Source organism: Pseudopipra pipra, chromosome Z, assembly GCF_036250125.1.
Source record: "Pseudopipra pipra isolate bDixPip1 chromosome Z, bDixPip1.hap1, whole genome shotgun sequence".
In the NCBI taxonomy this organism is placed as follows: Eukaryota; Metazoa; Chordata; class Aves; order Passeriformes; family Pipridae; genus Pseudopipra; species Pseudopipra pipra.
The window spans coordinates 25,273,086-25,295,160 of record NC_087581.1 but is presented as its reverse complement, the minus strand read 5'-3'; the positions used below and the strand labels follow the sequence as shown (position 1 = coordinate 25,295,160).

At 40.1% G+C, this 22,075-nt stretch overlaps 1 protein-coding gene and 1 long non-coding RNA gene across 3 annotated transcripts in view; both read right to left on the bottom strand.

Moving 5' to 3' along the window:
* SLC1A1 (solute carrier family 1 member 1) overlaps positions 1 to 22,075 on the bottom strand; it is a 97,087-nt gene that overhangs the window by 46,197 nt on the left and 28,815 nt on the right. Inside the window, exon 1 of one of the 2 annotated variants that reach the window (XM_064642410.1) lies at positions 5,744 to 6,018. The exons of the other annotated variant lie outside the window; for it this stretch is intronic. Coding sequence (XP_064498480.1) covers positions 5,744 to 5,834 — 91 coding nt within the window. The 5' untranslated portion in view covers positions 5,835 to 6,018. Of the gene's footprint in view, positions 1 to 5,743; positions 6,019 to 22,075 lie in introns of those variants that run through there. 2 annotated transcript variants of the gene reach the window in all.
* Positions 2,872 to 5,731, bottom strand: LOC135407424 (uncharacterized). The gene is made up of 2 exons (XR_010426868.1): positions 5,376 to 5,731; positions 2,872 to 3,116 (listed from the first exon to the last, which is right to left on the bottom strand). It is a non-coding gene; the product is annotated as an uncharacterized LOC135407424 (long non-coding RNA).

The window sequence follows — 22,075 nt, the reverse complement described above, 5'->3', positions numbered from 1 at the left end:
TGTCTTTATGCTTTGTTTCTAAGACATAAACAGAAAAGAAAAAAAATATTTTTGTGATTGTCATATTTTCCCTTAAATAATATTGGTAAATTGGACACAATAATATTTTTCTGGTATTAGTATTGGTGTTATTGTTTCAAATGGAAAAAAATAATGCATTGACTTTGGTAGTTTTAGGGCTTTCTAGAGTGTAAGTTGGCCTTAGGCTCACCCTTTCCAAAGTTTCTTTCATTTAAAAGTTCAGCTCTAGTGATAGTTTCATTTCACTCTCATAAAGTGAAATTGAAGGTTTATGTTAAAACAAATAATAAAACAGGAAAACATTTTGCATGACAGAAGAACAAATAAAAGATGGGGTTTCTTTGCTTCAAAACAGCTCAAGAGCAAATGAGGCATCATGCTTAACTTTCTTTGGATTCTTTCACTGGATGACTTTCTGGCTCAGAGCGTTTTTGATCCTCAGTAGTATGTGAAGCTCTCAGATGACACTGTTAGCCCTTCTGCACTTATACTTTCTGTCTTTGAAATTAAATTCAGACATTTTCTCAGAATTGCTGGGTTTCACACATTTCTGAACACATCCCATTCTATATCAAATTGTGTGCAACTGCAGCAGAGAAGCACAGAGAGGTAGGCACCACAACTGTCTAGAGAGGCATAGAAAGTCATGAGTCATCTATTCTGTTCTAAGGCACACCAAGAAGAAACCAGAATCCTCTGTCAAATTTCCATGCTACCACAATTGATTCAAGATGTCTGGACTTCATTTGTTATAAATTCTAAATTAGTACAATGTTATGCTTCAGAATTTAAGAAAGGAATCAGATGCTTGCTTTACAACTATACTTGTGATAAACTCATGAAGTAATAATTCTCTTGCTTTATTATATCCCCCTGAATTTATTTCCTGATGTTTTTGCTAGTGTATTTTCTAGAGTAAGAGATGATTGATCTGTTTCATTGTTCGTAACCTTCCCACCGTACTGTGCAAGAAATGAGAAATGGTACTGAAGACAGCCTAAACTAAGCTAACAGGCCACTTCTTGGTAAAGGTAGAAAGAGGTGGAAATGAAAAACAGTGAAACCTTACTTCATATCCAGAATGGGCTTTTGATTTTTAAATTACGTTTGCCAGAGACAGAAGCAACTCACCATGAGAAACAGAAAGACTTTATAGTAGTTTGTGGGGTTTAGGGGCTGCAGGCTACATTTACAAAAGAAACACAGGAGAATGGTGAGCTCCCTGGACTCAGAGTGGCTTTTTGCATGGTGAAAGGCCATCAACACAGTAATAAGTTACTAATTGTTCTGTTGTTGTCTTCACCCTGTGAGACATTCATTCTTGCACTGATGGGCTTCCAGGTAATTCGGGAACTACCGCTTTTAAAAGCAGCTGTCAAATCTCCTTGTGTCTGATTACAGAGGGAGCATTTCATTTAGCACGTGTGAATACACCTGACTTACATGGGAACAAAAAAAAATTCCTATAGGGAGATATTACTACTCAATATTACAATATAAAATAATAACTTTCATTAACATTAAAGAGAATAAATTTTTGGCATATGAACTGCTATAATGGTATCATAAAGCACAAACCAGAATAGATCCAATGGCTGCTGCACTCATCAAATCCTGGCAAAATACTATAGTTACAATGTGACTATAGTCACAATACTCAAAGTTTCTTCAATGCTGGTGTTACAACAGGAACAATGCATATTTTAATCCCACTCTCAAATGCAGGGAGAAAAGGAGGTCTGATGCCAGCCTCAATCTTTCAACATGGGAACTACATAAGCAAAGGGTCTGATGCTGCAGAAACTGAATAAACTTCATTTCAGAAGTGGAAAAGTCTAGTATTCAGGCATGCTCCAGCCTGAACACCTGACCTCCACCCTTTCTCAGTCACTTCACTCCTGCCTCACAGCCCCGCTTGCGGCAGCTCCGCGTTTGGCCAGTTCTCCGTTTGCCCGGTCCGCGGGCTGTCCCTGAGCCACCTCGGACAGCTCCCGCCGCCCCTGCGCCGCCCCGCGCCGCTCCCGCCTGCATGGCCATGGCACCCAGGGTCCCCTTCTGAGGTGAACAGCATGAGCAACACGCCCATAAGTGAAGAACAGAATGGAGGAGGAAGCTAATGGCAGAGCACACAAGTGGTCACCACTGCCTCGCACTGAAATACCTCCGACGAACGCGATCTACGCCAGGCTGAAGGAAGGACGCCTGCAATTCAGTCTCCTGTGACTGGTGGCTTTATCTACCTAAATATTGCATTTCTCGCATCTTCCTCGTGACTACCTGAAGAATTTCAGTGCACATGTACTGTTGAAGAAAGCCCACTTCAGACAGTCTACTGGGGGAGGGGGAGGAGGGGGGAAGTAACTTGTAAATTTAGGCAAACTGAATACCTCAGAATCGTGTTCCCCCACCACAGAACTGCTACAAAAAAAGATAATGGTCTAATAATTTTCAAAATTATTAGAATAGGTATTAAAAAGGAACTGCAACCTTTTTGTGTATTTCTGAGAACATCAAAAGATCTCTGCTCTAGGACAGTGTGCTACTGCAACTCAATGCCTCAGATCATATGTAGGCAAATCACCTACCCTTTAGTTTCCACTGTAAGAAAAAAGCTGTTCTGCTGAAGAATTGCCCAGCATTACAAGCTATTAGGCGATGACACACAGACTAATGAATGAGCAAGTATTTATACATAATCAGCCTTTCATGACTGGTTTGGCTGTATTGCAGCAGTGACCTCTTGGAGACAAGGCAATGACAAAAAATAGAAGCTCCATGAGAATCCTGTGAAGTGTGATTTAAACTCTCGTATCCAATTGCCCTTTGGACATGGGTTTCAGGGTGAGTAAATTTCAGGGATATTTCTCGTTTATTTTGATTTGATTGTAGAAATTGGAAGCAATGTAACTTTTTATATGAAAGGCTGAAGAAGCACTTGAGGTAGGTTGACTTTTAAACTGCTTTAGTCAGCTCAGCTGCTTTGGGCTCAGTAAGGCCAGTAGAGTAAAAAGATGCAAGATATGTCTCCTTTTGCAGGTATCTGCATGAGGCTGCTACTCTCATAGTCACAGATCTCTCCACATCAGTTTGGTAGTCTGAAACAGAATGCTAAGGTAAGGAAAATAACCTCTTCAGCCTTGAGTTTTGTTTTCTTTGAAAAATGCATTCAGGTGTGTCATGGTTTGAGATAGTCCCAAAATCCCAAAATTTTTTTGTTTTCACAAAAAAATGTGACACTCAAGATGCCTTGTGTATAAATTTTAAATTATCCCCTCGCCCCCACTGCTATAAAAGAAATTCCAATGGTTTTGAGAACGTAAACCACAGGCAAAGAGTTGAAAGCTTAAAAGATAACACAGAATCATTACTCTTGAAGGAGGGTTTTTCTCCTGTTTCTGTCTCTTGTCAGAGATGCACACAAGAAGTAACTGGGAAAACTTTTGAGCTTAGTAAGAGTACTAGCAAAGATATGCATATTTCAATTGGATGTTGAACATGGCTTGATAATGATGAGAAAAATCATGATTCCTTATGACAGTGTAGGAATATCAGATACTTTCTAGCACAGCTGGACAGCTTACGTAGCATATTTTCACAGCTTGCTGCATTTGTTATTTCCACTCTTCATTCATCATACTTTTCTGAAAAACCTAAAGGTATGTACTTCTTTCAAAATCATGTGCTACTCTTCTGCTCATAAATGGTAGATTGTTCCTCCAAACTAACTAGATTAATAACCCTCAGTACAATTTCCCAGAGTATATAAAAATGAATATGCAAATTTAATTATGAAGGGTTTGTGGACTCTAGGTATACTACAAACTTTCCTCAAGTTGTAGTAAAACCAGAACATATGATTCAACTTCATCTTTACAAGGGTTTCACTGTTCTTGCGTACCTTACTTCACCTCAAAGAAATACTGAAAATGCAGCAGATAGCTAGCTACATGTAAAATGTAATTTGGTTCAAAGCTCACGGAATTCTTAAGAAGACTCTCTTTGCTGATATTCGAGAGCTCCCCTGAGTTCTGGATTGTTAATTACAGTGTACCAGAAGCCCAAGGACACAGGAGGCATGTGTGCTTGCCACTCTCTCACTGTGAATTCCCACTGTGTATTAAGAGGATTGGGGTCATTATTGTCCCCACAGTTTTCGTACTGCCAGACTTTGTGGCTCCCAGAGAAATTTAATTTCAGAATGATCCACCTATAGAATCATATCACACACTTCAGTTCAAACTACAATCACTGAAGATAATGCAAGGGGAATTTTTCTTAACCACTTCTGTAACAGGGAAGGAAGCATGTCAGCTCATAGAAGGGCACCTGACAGAAGTATGTGAAAACGTAATTGTACACACACAAACACAGGAGCATATAGATACTCCTCCAGTTGTATGGTCACATTTTCAAAGCAAGCCCTTAGCATTTGGTATACAGAACTCACAAGAACCTTTCCACTTACAAAAGAGGTGAAAAAGAATGGATATCTTTCAAATACTGAATATATCAAAAAAATTGCACGTGTATACGTAAGCATAGCTCTGATCACAGCTTATAAATAGCTGGGTAGAATTCCAAAATAATAATTCTCTCCTGAACAACTTTCCACTGAAATAGGTATGTTCCAGCCAAAATGCAAATTTGCAGAAAAGTCATCTGAAAGAGAACCATCAGACAGCAAGTTAATGAAGTATTTAAAGCAGCACTTCTCTACAGCGGCAATAATGCGAAGGAAGCTCTCCAAATAATCACCAGCAAAAAAATGAATAAAATGTGTGTGACTAGGGCCAAAATTATGTCCTGTGGAAAAGACTCTTTGTCCAAGTCCTTTGATGCATTTTCTTTGCCCTCTCTGCTCACCTATCCTTAGTAAGATGGTGTTCAACTAATTTCCCCTTCAGAAACTTGTTGACATGCAGGGGAGAAATCTTCCTATCTTTACAATGGAGCCCCTGAAAATCCCTCTGAAAGCTGGGTGGCATTGAGAAACTTTTTACCCTGAAAGCTCCTCTGAAAAATGGGTGGCACTGCCGAACTCCTCAGTCCCCCAAAACTCCTCTGAAGGATGGGTGGCACCGCAAGCTCTTCCACTTGCAAAGCTCGCTTGGGCCATCAGAAGCTCTCCAAAGCCACCACCAATGCTCTCCAAAGCCACCACCAATGCTCTCCGGCCGTGCAGCCTCGCTCGGCGGGGCTGCCCCCGCAGACTCACGGAAGGAAGGTGCCGCGGTCCCCTCGGGCGCTGCGGACGCCGCCCGGGGAATAGCCCGCCCTGGGGACCCGCAGCACCGAGGGCTCACAGCCCCCGCGCCCGTCCTCCACGGCGCGGGTTCACGCCGCCGATCACCGACCTTTGCCACACGGGCCGGCGGGACAGGAGCCGCCCGGCCAGGAGGGCCCCGGGCCCCGCTGCCGACCCGGCCGCTCTCGGGTACGGGCGCCGCGTCCCCCGCGCCCAGCGCCGCTCCCGCGCGGCCGCGGCGACACCGCAACGCTGCGGAGCCGCTCCCCGCGGCGGTGCCGGGGAAGGGCGGCCGGCCCGCCTCGCCCGCCGTTCGGGTGCGTCGTTAGCATCGCCCCGCGCCGCCCGGCCCTGCGGCCGCCGAGCGCCCCTCGCCCCGCCGCAGGCTCCGCTCTGCGGCCGGCCGAGGCCGTGTCGTGCCGGCAAGGCCGGGCGGGGGGCGGCGGCGCCGCGCTCCCTGCCAGCCCCCGCGCTCACCCGCCAGCACGGCGGCCACCGTGCTCAGCAGCAGCCAGTTCCTCCTCACGAAGCTCGGACAGAAGATTCCCTTCTTGATACTCTGCGCCATGGTGGGGGGCGGTGGGACTGGGGCGCTGGCCGCCCCGCGAAGCCGTGTGGAGCCGGGCCAGGCCAAGCCGAGCCGAGCCGAGCCGAACCGAGCTTAGCCGACCAAGCCGAGCCGCCTGCGTGCGCTCCGCGGGGCTGCGCGCCTACCGCGAGGAGGCGGAGACGTTGCGCTTCACCTGGCAACGGGAGGGAGAGCCCGGCCCCGCCCGCCCCTCGGCCGGCCCCGCCCGCCCCTCGGCCGGCCCCGCCCGCCCCTCGCCCGGCCTGCCCACCTGCCGCCCAGCCCACCCCGGCGCCCGTTGCGAAAATGGGGGGCTCGGCCCACGCCAATATCCGTAGGATCTCCCCGCGGGGCTTTATCCTGCTAGATTTACCAAAAGAGCGACGAACGGTTTATTTCTCTATGCAACTCCTTGAAGTGGTTTCCTTCTCCCTCGCCACCCATAAGCGTGCTTAATATTGGGACTCGGTTGCCTGTGGGCTTACGGTAGGGTTTTCAGTATGTTTATAAACTCGTTGATTATGATTTTCAAGACTAGAGATCAATCGATAAATGTAAAAAGGACAACTGCTGTTGTCTTGCTGAATGACATGAAGGACTGTGAAGAATGAAAGTTTAATTTATCTTATTTAATTGCAGTTGACACCATCCATTTCAAAACATACACTAGTGAGGTTTGCCCGATTTCTTTCTATGGTGGCTGGGTAACTAAGGTCTGGAGCAGATCAGCAAAAACTATAACTGAAACCTTGTCACATCTGCTCTTCACACGGATCTGGTTGTTCTGGGTGACAGCTTGGGTAAAGAGACAAGTATGTATCTTGCTGAGTCAGGAAAGAGTGCTGAAATCCACCTGGATGAGAAACAAGTGCCATCATCTATCCCAAGTGTTAAAACCTGGATCCAGCTGCATAAATTTATATAAAGACACATAAAAAGTGGCCATAATTTTGAAATGTGTAGAACAACTGCAATAATTTGTCTACATCTGTCACCATCAGGAAAATTGAATTGAAAAAATGCAAGGAAGCCTAGTTGTGGAAAGGAAGCAGATGAGTAAGTATTATATTAGTGTAATTAAATTATAAAAGGTTCTAGACCACTTAAAAGGAAAGCTGGCATACTACCATGTTACAAGCCAGAGCAAAGCAAAACAAAAGTAACTAATGCAAAGAAATGGTAAGAAAGACCATGACTGCATTCAGAGTTGGGTATGGAAATGTGGCAAAGTATGAGTGGCACTGAAGAGCTATAAGAAGAAAAAGGCTTATAGGGTGGGCAGGATCAGGTGTATTCTGTGCAGAAGAGCTCTGACTTTGGTTCTCATTGCCACCGGATGTAATTTTTAATCTTTTTTTATTTTCTCCCACATATACTGTGAGTCTTAGATGTTGCTTTCAGTAAGCAAAAGGTCTGATTTGTCCCAGCAGGCACCAAGGTGGTGCCTTTCTAGACAGTAGGAAAAAATCAGTTGCAAGACAACTTCAGAATTTAGGCCTTCATTTAATTTTCTCTTTATTCACTTTCTCATGTACCCCTGCCATTTTTTTTTGGTAGCTGTTTTGGTGAGCTAGGGGATATAATTGCAATTCAGTTGTTCCTAAAGACCAGATAAAATTAAGCTAAAATTAAACTCTATGGAGTTTCTATGATTTTGGTGTTTCTCTTAATAATTTAAGTATCCTTTTTTCACATTAAGGATTTCATAGTGCCTTCTTGGGAGAGCTAGAATTCTCTGCAGCACACTCAGCACAGAAAAATGCTCTCCTACAGGTATAAAGCAATGTGATTGTAGCTGATATAAGCCTTCCTGGAGCTTGCAATATCTTAAAGGAGTTGTGCAACCTTAGAAAAAACATAATATAATTATGCTGTACAACTTGTGAAGATTAGAGACATATCTTATTTTCATATTCTCCAACAGCAAGACAATATATATTGAATAGTATTGAAGACCTCTACATACCTTTTGTTTCCTGTTAAAGTACAATGTCCCTGTTCTTTTCTGCTAATGTTTAGTCCCTAAAAATATTAAGAAAAAAAGCATGCCAATATTCTAGGCTTTTTTATCTTAATAGTTTGTCTTTCTTTTTTTTCACTTCATCAAATGTAATTCTATGGACATGACCTTGGGAAAAAAAAAGTTGATAGCACAGGATCCATGGAAAGTTAAAGAAGTGTTTTAAAAAAAATTAGACAGGTGAAATAAAGATGTTTCAAGCATCCTGATGAGCAAGCTGTTTTTAATTTCATCTTCCTGTTATAGAATGACAGAAATTGGCTTTGATCCTGTATATGGAGTCAAGCTGGCACTTTCTGTATGCAGAGCTATATAAAAACCCCCAGCCTGTAATAAAACTATCCAAATAAAATGGAAAAGAAAGGTAGTCCAAGCCCATGGATCATTCCTGAAATGTTGAAGTTATTTTAAAAATTAACTCAGCTATGGAAAAAGATCAAAAGACATAATACTTTGGAAGACCAGCTGCCTGTACAGCTACCAAGCACAGCTGCTGAGCAAACAAAAATCTAAATTCTGTTTAAACCATTTTTATCTTTTTCTGATTTTGAGAGATCCTGGAGTCACTATGGAATTAACAGAATGCATGTGTGAAAAAATGTCAATACACTTTATCTGTAAAGATGATAAGAGTACATTCTTTAGCTATATTGATCACTGTTACGGAGTTCTCAGAGGAGATCATGGTCAAGATTGTATGTGTGACAAAATGGGTTTGATTTTTGGGTTTAATTTTTTTTAATGTTAATGTTAACATACAGAGGAATCAGCCCTGAAAATCTGAACACTTGCCTGGGAAACAGTGACATGCATTGACATGTATTTTTTTCCCTGAAGGCTAAAATAATCCAGATTACTTTGTTGTAGACCTAGGATCATACATAAATACATAAGTAACTATTCTTTTGACAAGTTATTGGCATGTAGTGACCTAATACTTATGTATCCCTTTTCCTGAACATTCATTTCCAATCTGTAGAACCCTTCTAACAATATTTTAGGTCAATTACTTAAGAACATAGCAAGTAACTTCACAGGCTAGGAATATTTTCAATGTCTCAATTTCGAGGCATTTCAGTGTTTCAGTGCTGGGAGAGGCAGAGCAGTCCTACCAGAACACGTACAGTACCATGTAGCGCAGAGGGTAGCAGTTGGAAGCTTGCCTCTTCAGAATCCTTAAAAAGGATCATCAGAGATTGTAGTTCAGAGAAAAAAGCAATTCAGTTTAACTTATCTAGACTTTCGATTTTTTCTGCCTAGGTCACCCTATTATTATCATTTGTGTAAGCTTTGGTGAACAGTGGATTTGATCCATAGAAAACTAACAAAGTGCCTTTTCCTCATAGTTTATGGTGACCATAGATAAGAAATTGCATCACAGGGAATTGACAAAATTGTGGGTATTGCATTTTTTAAAATGCTTTGATAAAACAACAATATTTAGCAAAGATTTCAAAAAACAGGTGCTAATAATCTACCTAAAATACAGTTAGGATAATTGAATGTGCTTTTTTTTTTTTTTCATTTGAGGCCAGTCCACCAGATGGGAACTTTGCAGCTATTTTTCAATACCATAAAGCCAGGGAGTAAATACAAAATTTCAAAACACAAAGTAATCAATTCCTGTCTAAGGTCTCTCATCTTAATGAGAAAAGAATCCAATAGAAAATGTAGTATTTCTAAGTTCAGTGAAGAGCCAAAGGAGGCACAAGGAAATGCACACGGCTGTGTCTTATGTGTGTAAATTAATGTTACTAAGTACCCAAAATTGCAGAATTTTTCCTATAACATGGAACCTCTGCTTCCTGACATCTACCTCAAAATCTAATATATGCTGTACAATATAGCCAGATAAGAAAAAAAAATAAAATTCCTTTGATGAACTGACTTGTAAAATAAAAAAACATTACTTCTTTGACAGATGCTCTCAATGTCCTCAGGGGCAGATCTAATGGGGTACTGGTTTTTATTTTTGGAGGCAGGATACTTGCTTCATGGCAGTAATGTCTTTTTACTCGGAGATGCTGTTTAATCCAGTGTAGGTTAGCTCTAGAAACAGAACCCTTACTGGTATATTTAATTAATCCGACCCACTTTTATATTTTTAAAGGCATATTTATTTCTATTCTAGTAGCTCTAGAGAGATCCTTCTCATCTACTTAGAACTTCAGTAAGATTGCCAGTAGGTGCTTTATCATCTATTTGCATGTTTTTTTCTACTGTCTTTACTAAGACACTCTAAACCCTATCAAATTAGTCATTCTTCTCCATGTTCTCCTCAACTGAGCTTTTTCAGAATAGTTGAATTATGGGTTAAAATATATTACTTGTAGGTAAAATGGTCTGGATTTGGCCTAAAACCAACAAGGAGAGGGTTTTGTGGTTCTGGTTGGTTGGTTGGCTTTTTTATTAATGAAATCCTGCACCAGATCAATGGGATTTTTAACCTTGTTGGAGTCAATGGGATCATAAGATGTGTTTGCGTTTGCCAGTTTATGGCCCCCTAATGCTGAATATGCTTTTTTCCTACCAAAACCCAGTTTTGTTCCATGTCAACTAAATGTTTTTTATTAGCCATTTTTCATTGTTGAGATCAGAACTCATCTGTATTGAACTAACATAAAAGAGTAATGACAAAAACAGAATTCTGTGATAATGGCTCACTTGTTATACTTTTAAAACACAACATTCTAGATCACATTTCATACAATACTTCTATGTTTTTTCTGGTTGCAGACATTTAATGTTACAAGAAGGTAAGTAAGCAGAGTGAGAAGGTGGCATAAAATGTGTTTCACAAATTTAATTGATAGCTATGGGCTATTCACCAAAGATTGAAGGAAAGGCAAGCTCTGAAAGTCATCATGGGCAGATAGTTTTACAAAGTCCAGCAGTTCTCATTTGCCAAGAAAGTATGGCAGCATATCTGTGAAGTGATCATGAGCCAGCAGTTGTGTAAATCCAGGTGCATACTGTGGTTATGATTTTAAAAACAGTTCTTCCTTTTCCTAATTATTCAACTAATTGGGAGTCCATGAAAAGAGCTAGACCAACATTACACAAAATGTCAAGGATGAGTATGAACAGCATATATTTCCTACAGCACCCTTCTTTAGCCTCATGTGAGAAGGAGTTTTGGTAGTAATAAAAAATAAATTAATATTTCATGATGATTAAAAAAGTCTGAGTTTCTGCAAAGCATTTAAAAATGTCAGAGAATATCAGCATAGCAAGGATGAGGTTTGTGTTGAAGAATGATCTCTTCATGGGCAAACTTGTATTCAGTAACCAATTTTTAAATGTTCATAGAGAAGATAAATACATCTACAATCTGGTGGCTCACCTTTTGATTTCTGTAATAGCTTGCCACCTGCTGACTCAGAAATGGACACTGCTTAAGGCAAATGACTGAGAGGAATTTGAACTGGACCTGACAACATATTTTCAAGGTTTTTGTGCTCTGGATCAGGCATTATTGTTTGCCGATGCGACTTCATATTGGCTGTTGCAAAAGAAGAAAGGTATTTATTATTGCTCTTTGACACACCAATATCTACAAGGTAATTCCACTTCAGAGCAAGCTTACTTCACAGTAGCAGTGGCATCTGACCTCCAGTACCATGTGAAAAGGCTGTGTCCTCACTGTAATGGCAATCACCACTTATAATCTTGAAAAAGATTATAAGAGATAAAAGGTTATATTTAATATACTAAAGGTTAATAAAAGGTTATATTTTATATACTAAGAGGTATATGCTAAACATACACCATTTTATTAGTGTAATATTAATTTGTTCCCAAAATGAAGATGATGATATTGTCTTGCCACGTTGGAGTAACATTGTTTTATGTTGCACAAAATGCATATGTATTACTATATGGTGATGGTGAAGAAAGGGAAAATTATAGGATAATATCCTTCTGCTGCTCCAGCAACCAGGCAGAATGCCCCGTTATGTGATCTATCATACAAGTAGCCATGCTAATATGTATGTAATTATAAAATTATTGATTCTTGCAGATAGTTGCTCTTTACCACTCTTCAGAAATGATATAAATGAAATTGAAGGGCTCTGTTCACCCACACACCACTTGGAGATTTATTTTAATGAAGGTATAACGAAGCAGAACACTTTCTTGAAAGAAGATAATGATAGCAAATGACAAAATTATTTTAGAACTCAAATCTCTTGGTAGCACATTGAAATAGATGAGTGGGTGAACACTGTTTTAAAGAACATTCAGCAAGTTTGAGGAAATAGGTTAACTTAGATAGCCAGAGGTCTGAAGGGTGAAGTTGAGAAAGGCATTCAGAATTATTGGCTATACAACTCTCAAAAATGAGTTACAGGCACATGTTCTGACCTTCTGGCATTTTCAAAAACTTGGAAATGTTCTGTGTCCTTGGCATCCTTTCTAGGCTGAGCTAAACAATCAGCGTATTCCCAATTCATCCTCAGGAGCTTTATCACAAGATTTGGCACATTAGCGCTCTATATCTAAACCTCATATTTTTTAGCTGCCTGAACATATTAGAATAATAACATACAATTGTAAACTAAGACTCTACTCCAAAAGAATGTGAAGAAAAAGTAGGAAAATATAATGGTAATGCACTATAAATGGTCTGAAGGAAAGAATTCATCTTTTAAAATTTTTAAAAATCTCATGCTATCCAATAACTAACCTTTCTTCCAGTGCTTGAAGGAAGCCTACAAGAAAGAGAGTGAGTATTTCCAAGAGCATTCAGTGACAGGAAAAAGGGAATGGATACAAACTAAAAGAGAGTAGATTTAGGTTAGATATTAGGATTCTTTACTGTGAGAGCAGTGAGGCATTTGAACAGGTTGCTCAGAGAAGTTGTGGATGCCCCATCCCTGGAAGTGTTCAAGGCTGCATGGAGCTCTGAGCAACCTCGTCTAGTGGAAGGCACCCCTGTGCATGGCAGGAGGTTTGGAACTTTAAGGTCTGTTCCAACCCAAATTCTTCTCTGATTCTATGATTCTAAATCTACTTTCTTTCAACCATTCCTCCTTGTTCTATCACAACATGCCCTTGTAAGCCCATCTGGCTTTCTTGTAGATCCCCATTATGCACTGGAAGGCTGCTAGAAGGTCTCCCTGGAGCCTTTTCATTTCCAGGATGAACAACCCCAGCACTCTCAACCTGTCTTCATTGGAGGAGAGGTTCTCCAGCTCTCCGATCATCTTTATGGCCCTCCCCACAAAGGGGACGTCCATGTCCTTCTTATGTTGGGGATCCCAAAGCTGGAAGTAGTACTCAAGGTGAGGTCTCACAGAGCAGAGTACAGGGGCAGAATCACCTCCCTTGACCTGCTGGTCATCCTTCTGCTACAGCCCAGGACATGGTAGGCTTTCTGGGCTGCAAGAGCACATTGCTGGGTCATATCAAGCTTCTTATCAACCAGCATCCTGAAGTCCTTCTCCTCAGGGCTGCTCTCCATCCACTCATTACTCAGCCTGTATCCATGTTTGGGATTGACCTGAACCAGATGTAGGCCCTTGTATCTGGCCTTGTTGAACTTCATGAGGTTCACACAGGTCTCCCTCCCCAGCCTGTCCAGGTCCCTCTGGATGGTATTCATGCCCTTCAGTGTGTTGACTGCACCACACGGCTTGGTGGCATCAGCAAACTTGCTGAGGGTGCTCCCTCTGTCCATGTTGCTGGCAGAGATGCTAAACAGTGCCAGTTCCAATACCAATCCCAGAGGAATGCCACTCATCACTGGTCTCCACTTGGACGCTGAGCTGTTGATCACAACTTTTTGAGTACAACCATCCAACCAATTCCCTACCCACTGCGTGTTCCACCAAATCCATGTCTCTCCAGTTTATAGACAAGGTTGTCAGGCAGGACACTGTCAAAAAGCTTTGCACAAGTCCAAGTGCAAATGACATCAGTTTTTTTTCCCTCATCCACCAACTCTCATAGAAGGCCACCAGATTTGTCAGGCACAATTTGCCCGTAGTGAAGCCATGTTGTCTGTCACCAATCACCTTCCTGTCCTTGATGTGCCTCAGCATGGTTTCCAGGAGGATCTGCTCCATGACCTTGCTAGGCACCAAGATGAGACTGATTTGCCAGTAGTTCCCCAGATCTTCCTTATTTCACTTTTTAAAAATGGGGGTTATAGTTCCCCTTTTCCTGTCAGTGAGATCTTCACTGGACTTCTCAAATAGTGACTTAGCCACTTTCTCTGCCAGTTCCCTCAGGACACATGGGTGTATCTCATCAGATTTACCTCAAGATAAACCTGAACCTTAGAGCTTTCATTCTGCCCATCCTTTCTCCATGCTTTGAAACTTCCGAGAAAGAATTTCTGCAAGAGCTGGGATAGTAAAGCCATCAAAGGATGGCTTCTATACCCCAGGAAGAAGAGGGTGACCACCATGTGTTACCATGTCTCCATGGCTGACAAATCACAGCCCTCTCTGAACTGCAATTAAATGAATGCCAGTAGCTGTAGCTGCAAGGAAATATATGATATTTGAAAAATGCATATGGTTTGGAGGCAATATTATTTTGAGACTTGAAGTTTAGCCATTGGGCTTTGGTTCAAGCTGCACTGGAAGTCATAGGCCAAATTTGCAGGATTGTGGGAAAGCCTTAGACAGCCAAGCACCTGTCTCAGTGCATTAGTTGCAGAAATAGCTTGCTAGGAAAAAGGAGGGGAAATGAAAACAGTGCAGTGCAGAGGAGCCAGGTGAATGCTCAGTGTGATAAGTAAATCTTTTATACCGCTGTTAATTTACAAGAGACTATATTTTACTACAAATTATGCAAGCAGTTTGTACAGTTCTATGGTCATTGTTTTACTACGTCATATGAGGGATGTTGTTGATACTAGTTCACAGGACACATGGCAATTACTGACACTCTAAGTGTCTTCTTTTCTACCTTTTAACTATTTTAGTCATGTTTATGCCTTTCAGTGCTTCAGTTTTTTAGGTCTGTGAAATGAGGATGATCATGCTTGCTTCTCAGCAAGGGTGAATCTAACACTAGTAAGGGAACAGTGCTGTAGAGGAGGTAAGGATTTGTAGTTTATTAGTTACAGTAGCCAAAGGAGAAGACTTCAGGCTTTGCCTCAGGGCTTTACTCAACCTGGTAATTAGCTTCTTAGAAATCCTTTATCTAGAGATCAGTAAACTGCATGGTAAGAAATAGAATGAAAAACACAAGAAACGCCTTTTAATTTTTTTGACGTGTTAAAATGAGGTTTTTTAGCACAATGTTGTCATGGAAATGTTGCCGGACTTGAAGTAGCTGACTTTTCCAGCCAGATAGAAATTTGTAGTCACCAGCAGCAAGCAGGACTTCAAACTGTGCTTTTAGCAAGCTTTATAATGAAGTTTATGCATGGTAATTTAAGCATATTTTAACTGCTCTGACAGAAATGTCCTGTGAGAACAAACAAATCTTTCTGAAAATAGCCTTTAGAGAGGTAAAATGCTTCTGGAAACCCTTTGTCATCCAAGAGGACATAAAGTCCCTCCATGCATCAGGACTTAACTGCAGTACAGAAAATTTGCATGGTAAGGTTTTCAACTGACTGAAATACAAAAGTATTCTAACAAGTGAGCAGCTTATTTTGTCCCATGCTGGCAAAAGTACTGCGTGAAAGTGACCCTTACACTGCTCCTCAGTGTCAGCTCAGCAAGCTCAAAAGCCTGCAGAAGGCAGCAGCTGAAAGTATTCAAGAAGCTCTTTGCATTTTTTCCTTTATTTATACATAAATTCAGATGGATCAGTGTGGGTGTGTATGCATGTGCACATCCCCCTACTTTTGTCCTCTTTTCACCTGCTAAAGAACATAGAGGATCTGGGACCAAGTGTGTAGCAGAGTACTGTATTTCAAGCTAATAGATTCAATTGTAGATTCACTTCAGAATTTTCACAGAGGTGTTGCCAATTCTCCAGGTTCTCTAGATCTGGAGACCCCATAAAGATATGAACATGACAGTAGTGTCTCATATTCCCATGCAATCAACAACAGGAAGGAGTCAAATGTTCTTTGTCAAAGCAGGAGTCGCATCACAGGAATCCTGCTGTATCATCCTCACAAGGTCTGCTGATATTGGGGAACTCCTTTTCATCTAATGTGCCTGTGCGGTATTCCAGTTGCATCATTTGCAGTCTAAAGAGATCCTGATTAATCCTAAATGCTGTTATTTTGGATTGCGACCACATGTTTTCTTGAAAATAAAAGTACATTCTGCACTGAAAACGAAAATTTAGTATCAGGGATAGTCTGTTGTAGCACTGATTTGCCTAGTCTCAAATTTTGTGAATGTGAAGGTCAATAGTAGTTGACTGTACTGTTACACAATCCCAAGGACAAGACAATGAATAATGTAAGTTTTTTTGGTAGAGGCTGTATGTTGAAAATAGCCATCTAAAATTTTCTTACTTTGTGGTGAAAGAGTATGTAGATAATTTGGGGCTGATAATCCTTTGTACTGGCTTGTTGAGTCACCTTTACAAGAAGGTAAGGACATACATATGGGGAGATATTTGTCTGGTAAAATGACTTGCAATGGTGGGTTGGTCACTTAGCTTTTCAGATCCAATGCACAGGTGTTCCTGTGCATTCCTTTGCTGCAGGAAACAGCAAAGAATTCAAGCTAGATAGAACAAGGCACAAAATCTCAGGACATGGGAGTTCTGAGTGTTTGTGCTGAGAAATATAAAATCACAGAATCAATTAGGTTGAAAAAGACCTCTGAGATCATCGAGTTCAACCTTTGACTGAACATCATCATGTTAACTAGACCATGGCACTAAGCACCATGTACAGTCTTCCCTTAAACACCTCCAGGGATGGTGACTCCACCACCTTCCTGGGCAGCCCATTTCCCTTATAAACTAATTAGAAAAAGCAAAGCCTTCTTCAACTTTGCCAGATCATCATGGCATTTACATGTAAAGCATGACTTTTCTCTTCTTTGAAGTTTAGTATTTTCTGCTAATGAGGAAATGCTTTGGATGGCCCGATGTAGCAGATCTAAAATCTGAAAATGCCAGGGTCACTATTTTTCTTGTGAAACTGTTGTGTGTAATTGAATACAAATTTTTTGTTTGAAGATGCCATCTGGGTAATAGCAATAGTGCTGGCAGGAAGTTCTTAGGTGGGCTATCTGCATGCACCCTTATCTGTAAATGTTTTATGAACATTACAGGTCTGCTGCAGACTGACAAATCAGTTTCAGAGTTGTGGCTGTGTATAGCTATTGGTATAGTGCCTGTAAGTTGTCAGCCCTTCTGTTTTGCTAGTCTGTGGATTCAGCCGGCCTGCATATATCAAGATCTCAATGTCTTTTTCACATTTGCCCTTTTCATGCATCTAATAGGCTACAGTAAAGCTATGTGATCCCTAACAATTGTCAGTAAAAGCTGATAGGTAATTTGCCAAAGAAGAGAAAACTAATACAAAGCTTAAACAAGACTAGAAGACAGAAAAATATTTTCCCTTGACTCCCTCACTGCAGGGAAACTGGAATTACTTTGTCCTTCGTTGTTTTCTTGATAAGAGGACAGACTTACTGAATTTGTGCCCAGTTAGTAATATCAATTAGTTGGCATTGTTATAATTTATTATTATAAGCAGTGTACTAATATATATTAATACGCACTTTGTTCTATTTTCTCTTGTTCTATTTTCTTAGATTTTGTTTATGTGTGCTTAGGGACCAGTCCTATTCACCTCATTTTCTGTTTTATCACAGAACTGATCTCATTGTGGTCAGTGGGATTATTGGAATTACGCTAGAGAAACTTCTATGATATTATATGAAATAAAATATAATTTGTATGCATATTAGGCCACCTTTTTTGTTATTGTTCAAATTTAAGTCTAGACAACAGAGGACTACAGTAGCAATACAAAAAGCTCTTAAATAGTTAGAGTTTTTCTACACTAATTCAGTGCTTGTTATTTCCCTAGCATACTTTCATTTGTATAATTTATTTTGCTGAATAAACATCATCATTATAACTAGTAAAATAATTCCAGTGCTTTTATGCAAGAATAAGATTTGTATCATCCTTTTTTTAGGAGCTGTCATATTAAAATAAGGTGACTGCTTCTGATTGCTTACCTTATTCCATATAATTTAATATACTCCTTAATGCTGCATGGGACTTCAAAAATTCAGTTGTTGGCAAATAGGGACTCGACTGGAAATAGTTCAAAATTGCTTAGGTTTTGTGTTCTCAGCACAAATAGATAGATTAGTTTGGTTTTTGTCATTCTGTGTCTGCCTTTGATTTGTCCATCTTCAGCACTTAGAAAACTCAGCTTCAGTATCTCCAGCTGGATGCCCCACATCACTTCGCACTTTGAAAATGGTAGTCTGATCGTTGTGTCTTGATTCTTTCCTGAAAGCAGTAAAGATCATCTTTAATGCTGTGTTTTCCTCATTTCATCCACTCATGTATGTCCTTTGTGCTTTAATTTGTTGTTTTATATGCATGTGTGGTAGTTTTCCAGCATGCTTTGCTTTGTGCACTTTGATCTGCAGGCTAAGCATGATGGATTTGTCTGTCACACTCTCTCTTTCTGCTCAGTAGAAGTGTCCTTGTACCAACAGGCACTCGTTTCACTTCGCTGCACTGCAAGAGAGCTTACACAAGCAATCATAATACTAATGCTGTTCTAAGAAATAATTGCTGAGGCATTCATCTTTAAAAAGAGATATTTTCCTCCAAGTGTCTTTGAAACAAGGCAGCCCTACTTTTAATTTTGCTATGGACTCTCTGAAGTCTCTGACTTCAGCAAGCTGGCTTATGCTGTGCTGTTACTATTACTCTCATCTTTTTTTGTGCCTGAGCAAAAGACGTAATGTTTCAAAAGTCCAGAAAGTCTTCAGTGCCTATAGTGTACAATTCTTTATTCAGGGAGACTCAAGAAGGATCTCTGCTATTCCTCTGTATTATAAACAATTTTAAATTTATTTAACGTGGTATTGGGTACCTTACATATGATAGGAACGTTACAGAGAAAATGAATTACAAAGAACTTTATTTTCACAGAATGATGTTTTCTTCCCTCTTTTTATTTCTTTTTGATCCATGTTGTAGAATGAGAGAGAATCTGACTGTGCATTATCTGTGGGTTCAGTTACGAAGTACTTGAAAATGCATCTGATTTTGGTAGAATATCTGGTGTCCTTTGTACGTGCTCCAGACTTGAGAGAGGAGAATAAATAAGAAGGAATGCTGTTGTGACTGATGAGTCAGTTGTGCTACTGTTGTCAGATATATGAACTGTCAAGCTTATTACAAGACCCTGGCGATCAGGCTGACATTAACTGCAAAGTCATTTCTGTATCTGTAATCTGTATGTATTTCAACTCAGCTCATTGCACAATCTCTTATATACCATCCATAAGAAACACGCATCAATATTTTCAGTATATGTGAATCTTCCCAGATTTCCGAAATAGATTCCTTGTAGAAACACATGGTCTGCACCTAAGAAAACAAAAAAAATGCTTCTTGTTTCATCCAGGTTTTCCTTCTTAGATTCCTCCACACAGTGAGAAAACATCAGGTTCAGCCCAAGCTGGCTATTTTCCAAGTAAGTGCAAGTTATCCTATGCTGCCCTGAATCATATTTTCCCCTGAAATTCTGTTCAGAGAGAGTGATCCTGAAGGTGTGCCCAGATAACATGATGTGTGTGTGAAGAGTAAGGTGTAGGTTGTGAGCAGGTAGGCAGTCACTGCTCTTCAAACTTCGATGGAATTCTAGGGTGAAAAGAAGGCTATTCTTTATGTGTGTGCATCCAACACAGCCTTGCACAGCCTTGAAAAAGAAGTAAAAAGAATTTTGTTTTTGTTGTTTTTATCAGCCTACTCACAAATTCCCTCCCATGGCTTAGACAAAACACTGAACATCTACATTTTTATATCAATGACTCTTTGCTGAAATCCAAGTAGACAAGAAAAAAAGTTATTACAAGCTCCTGAGTACATTTTCACTAACTGGTTTTACATGTTTGAAAAAAAAATCTAAGACTTGCTATTTGTTACTAGAGAATTCAACACATACTCTCAAAACAAGTGTGAAAAGACTATAATGAAAGGTAGGTTATGATAAACAGAGTTGTCTTTATTCCGTGTGTATTCTGTTTTGTTTTGGGAATGGAATAAATAACAACTGACAGATTTTAAAGCAACTGGACTATGTTATTTAGTAAAGATGATGGGAAAGGAAAGAGAACGGAACAATCACTTAGTAATGGAGCTTTTGACAGAGTTTTCTTCATGCTTCCTATTAACATAATTGAACTGTAATCTGTGTCATTTTCTGACCTCATCAAATGGTTGTTGTGGGGAAAGGGAACTCTTTATTGGCAATTTAATTAGTAGTGCTCTTAACTGCTTTCCTTATGCTGAAAACAAGTAATAATTATTCCTATTTTATGATTCATAGAATCATTTAGAACACTGAGTCTAACCATTAACCTAGTCCACCACTAAACCGTGTCACCAAGTGCCACATCTACAGGTATTTTAAAAACCTCCAAGTATGGTGACTCAAACAGTTCCCCGGGCAGCCCGTTCCAATGACTGGCAGCACTTTTGGTGAAGAAATTTTTTTAATATCTAATCTAAGTCTCCTCTGGCACAACTTGAGGCCATTTCCTCTCGTCGCTTTTATCTGGGAGAAGAGGCTGACACCACCTGGACCCAACCTCCTTTCAGGTAGCTGTAGACAGCAACAGGGTCTTCATGAGCCTCCTTTTCTTCAGGCCAAACAAGCCCAGCTCCTCCAGCTGCTCCTCATAGGATTTTTGCTTTAGACCCTTCACCAGCTCTGTACATAATAAATTGGTTGTTAAATAGCACCAAAACATATTTCTAATCAGATGCAACTGAAGGAATCAAAACATATAAACTCTCAATTAACTGTAACTTACAATTAATCATTTATATGAGTGATGTGATCTAGTAAGGAATTTCTGTGCTATGGAAACAAAACTGTATTTGTAAGCAGTGTTTAGCAAGTAGTTAGGATGCAGACAGAAATCCACAAATCCAAATCTTGTAGGACACCATTAAACAGCTGTGTTTCATGGTGTGGATACCTCACAAACAGGATGTAGTGCAATAGTCTTATGCAGGGATTAATTCAGACTCTGAGTACATAAGGCAAGGAAATGACAATTGAAAGACCACTGTGTTGCAAAGTGTGTGGATTTCAAGGGTGGACCTGGGATAAACGATCTGTTTGTATTGCTATTGAAGTGTTTAAGGTGACTAATGAAGGAAATGTGTATGCTTATCACTATCAAGAAAAATCAGTTTTTACAGATTCAGTTACCACAATAGAGCTGTTTGTATATGTATCTTCAAATGCAACAAATACTGTACTTCCAAAATTTACAATTATAACTATTTAATGAAACTCGACAAGTAATTAGAGTTGCTTAATCAAACTTCAAATGCCAATAGCTTCCAGGATTAGTTTCCACTGGACTTTGATTATTTTCTTTTTTACATCTATATTTCTACATAGTTTTTAATTACAATGACATGTGATATTTTCTTACACAGGATCAGAGCATTGATTTTGCAGAAATAAACAGACCTGAAGAGAGGCAGGGAATTATGTGATACTATCTCTGCACTTTCAGTTAAACATTCATATATGCATTACAAGCACTGGGCTGTTCCAAACCAACAGCCACCTTTTGCTTTTTCTGAATTTGCAGTTATGATTCATAAAAAGTGGGAAAAGTATCATGGAAGAACTGGTGTGTATCAAGAAAAGCTTTAATTTTTTATCAGATGTATTTATTTCCTGTACTTTTTGTTGTCCATCTTCTGTGTGAAGAGAGCATTACCTGTCTCCCAGAGTGGAAGAAGAACCTATTGAGACTGACTGAAGTGGGGAAGGTTACTTTCCCTGCTGGAGTATCAGCCTAATAGCTGTGCCTACAGCTTCCTTAAGCTCTTCAGCAGCAGATGTGAGGATGTGAGAAATTCTTGCCTCATTACTGTGAGTTATCAGGACTGGAAAAAAAGACTGACACAGTCAGTCACAGTTGGTTTTTTGTGATTTGCCCTCTCTTCTGATGCCCTTCTCCCCACAACATGCTAATTTTCTACCCAGTTTAAGGGGGTCTTTAAAGTTCCTCATGGATGAGTTGCTAGCATTTTTTAACTTCAGCAAAGAAATGTATTCTCTAGTTGTGTT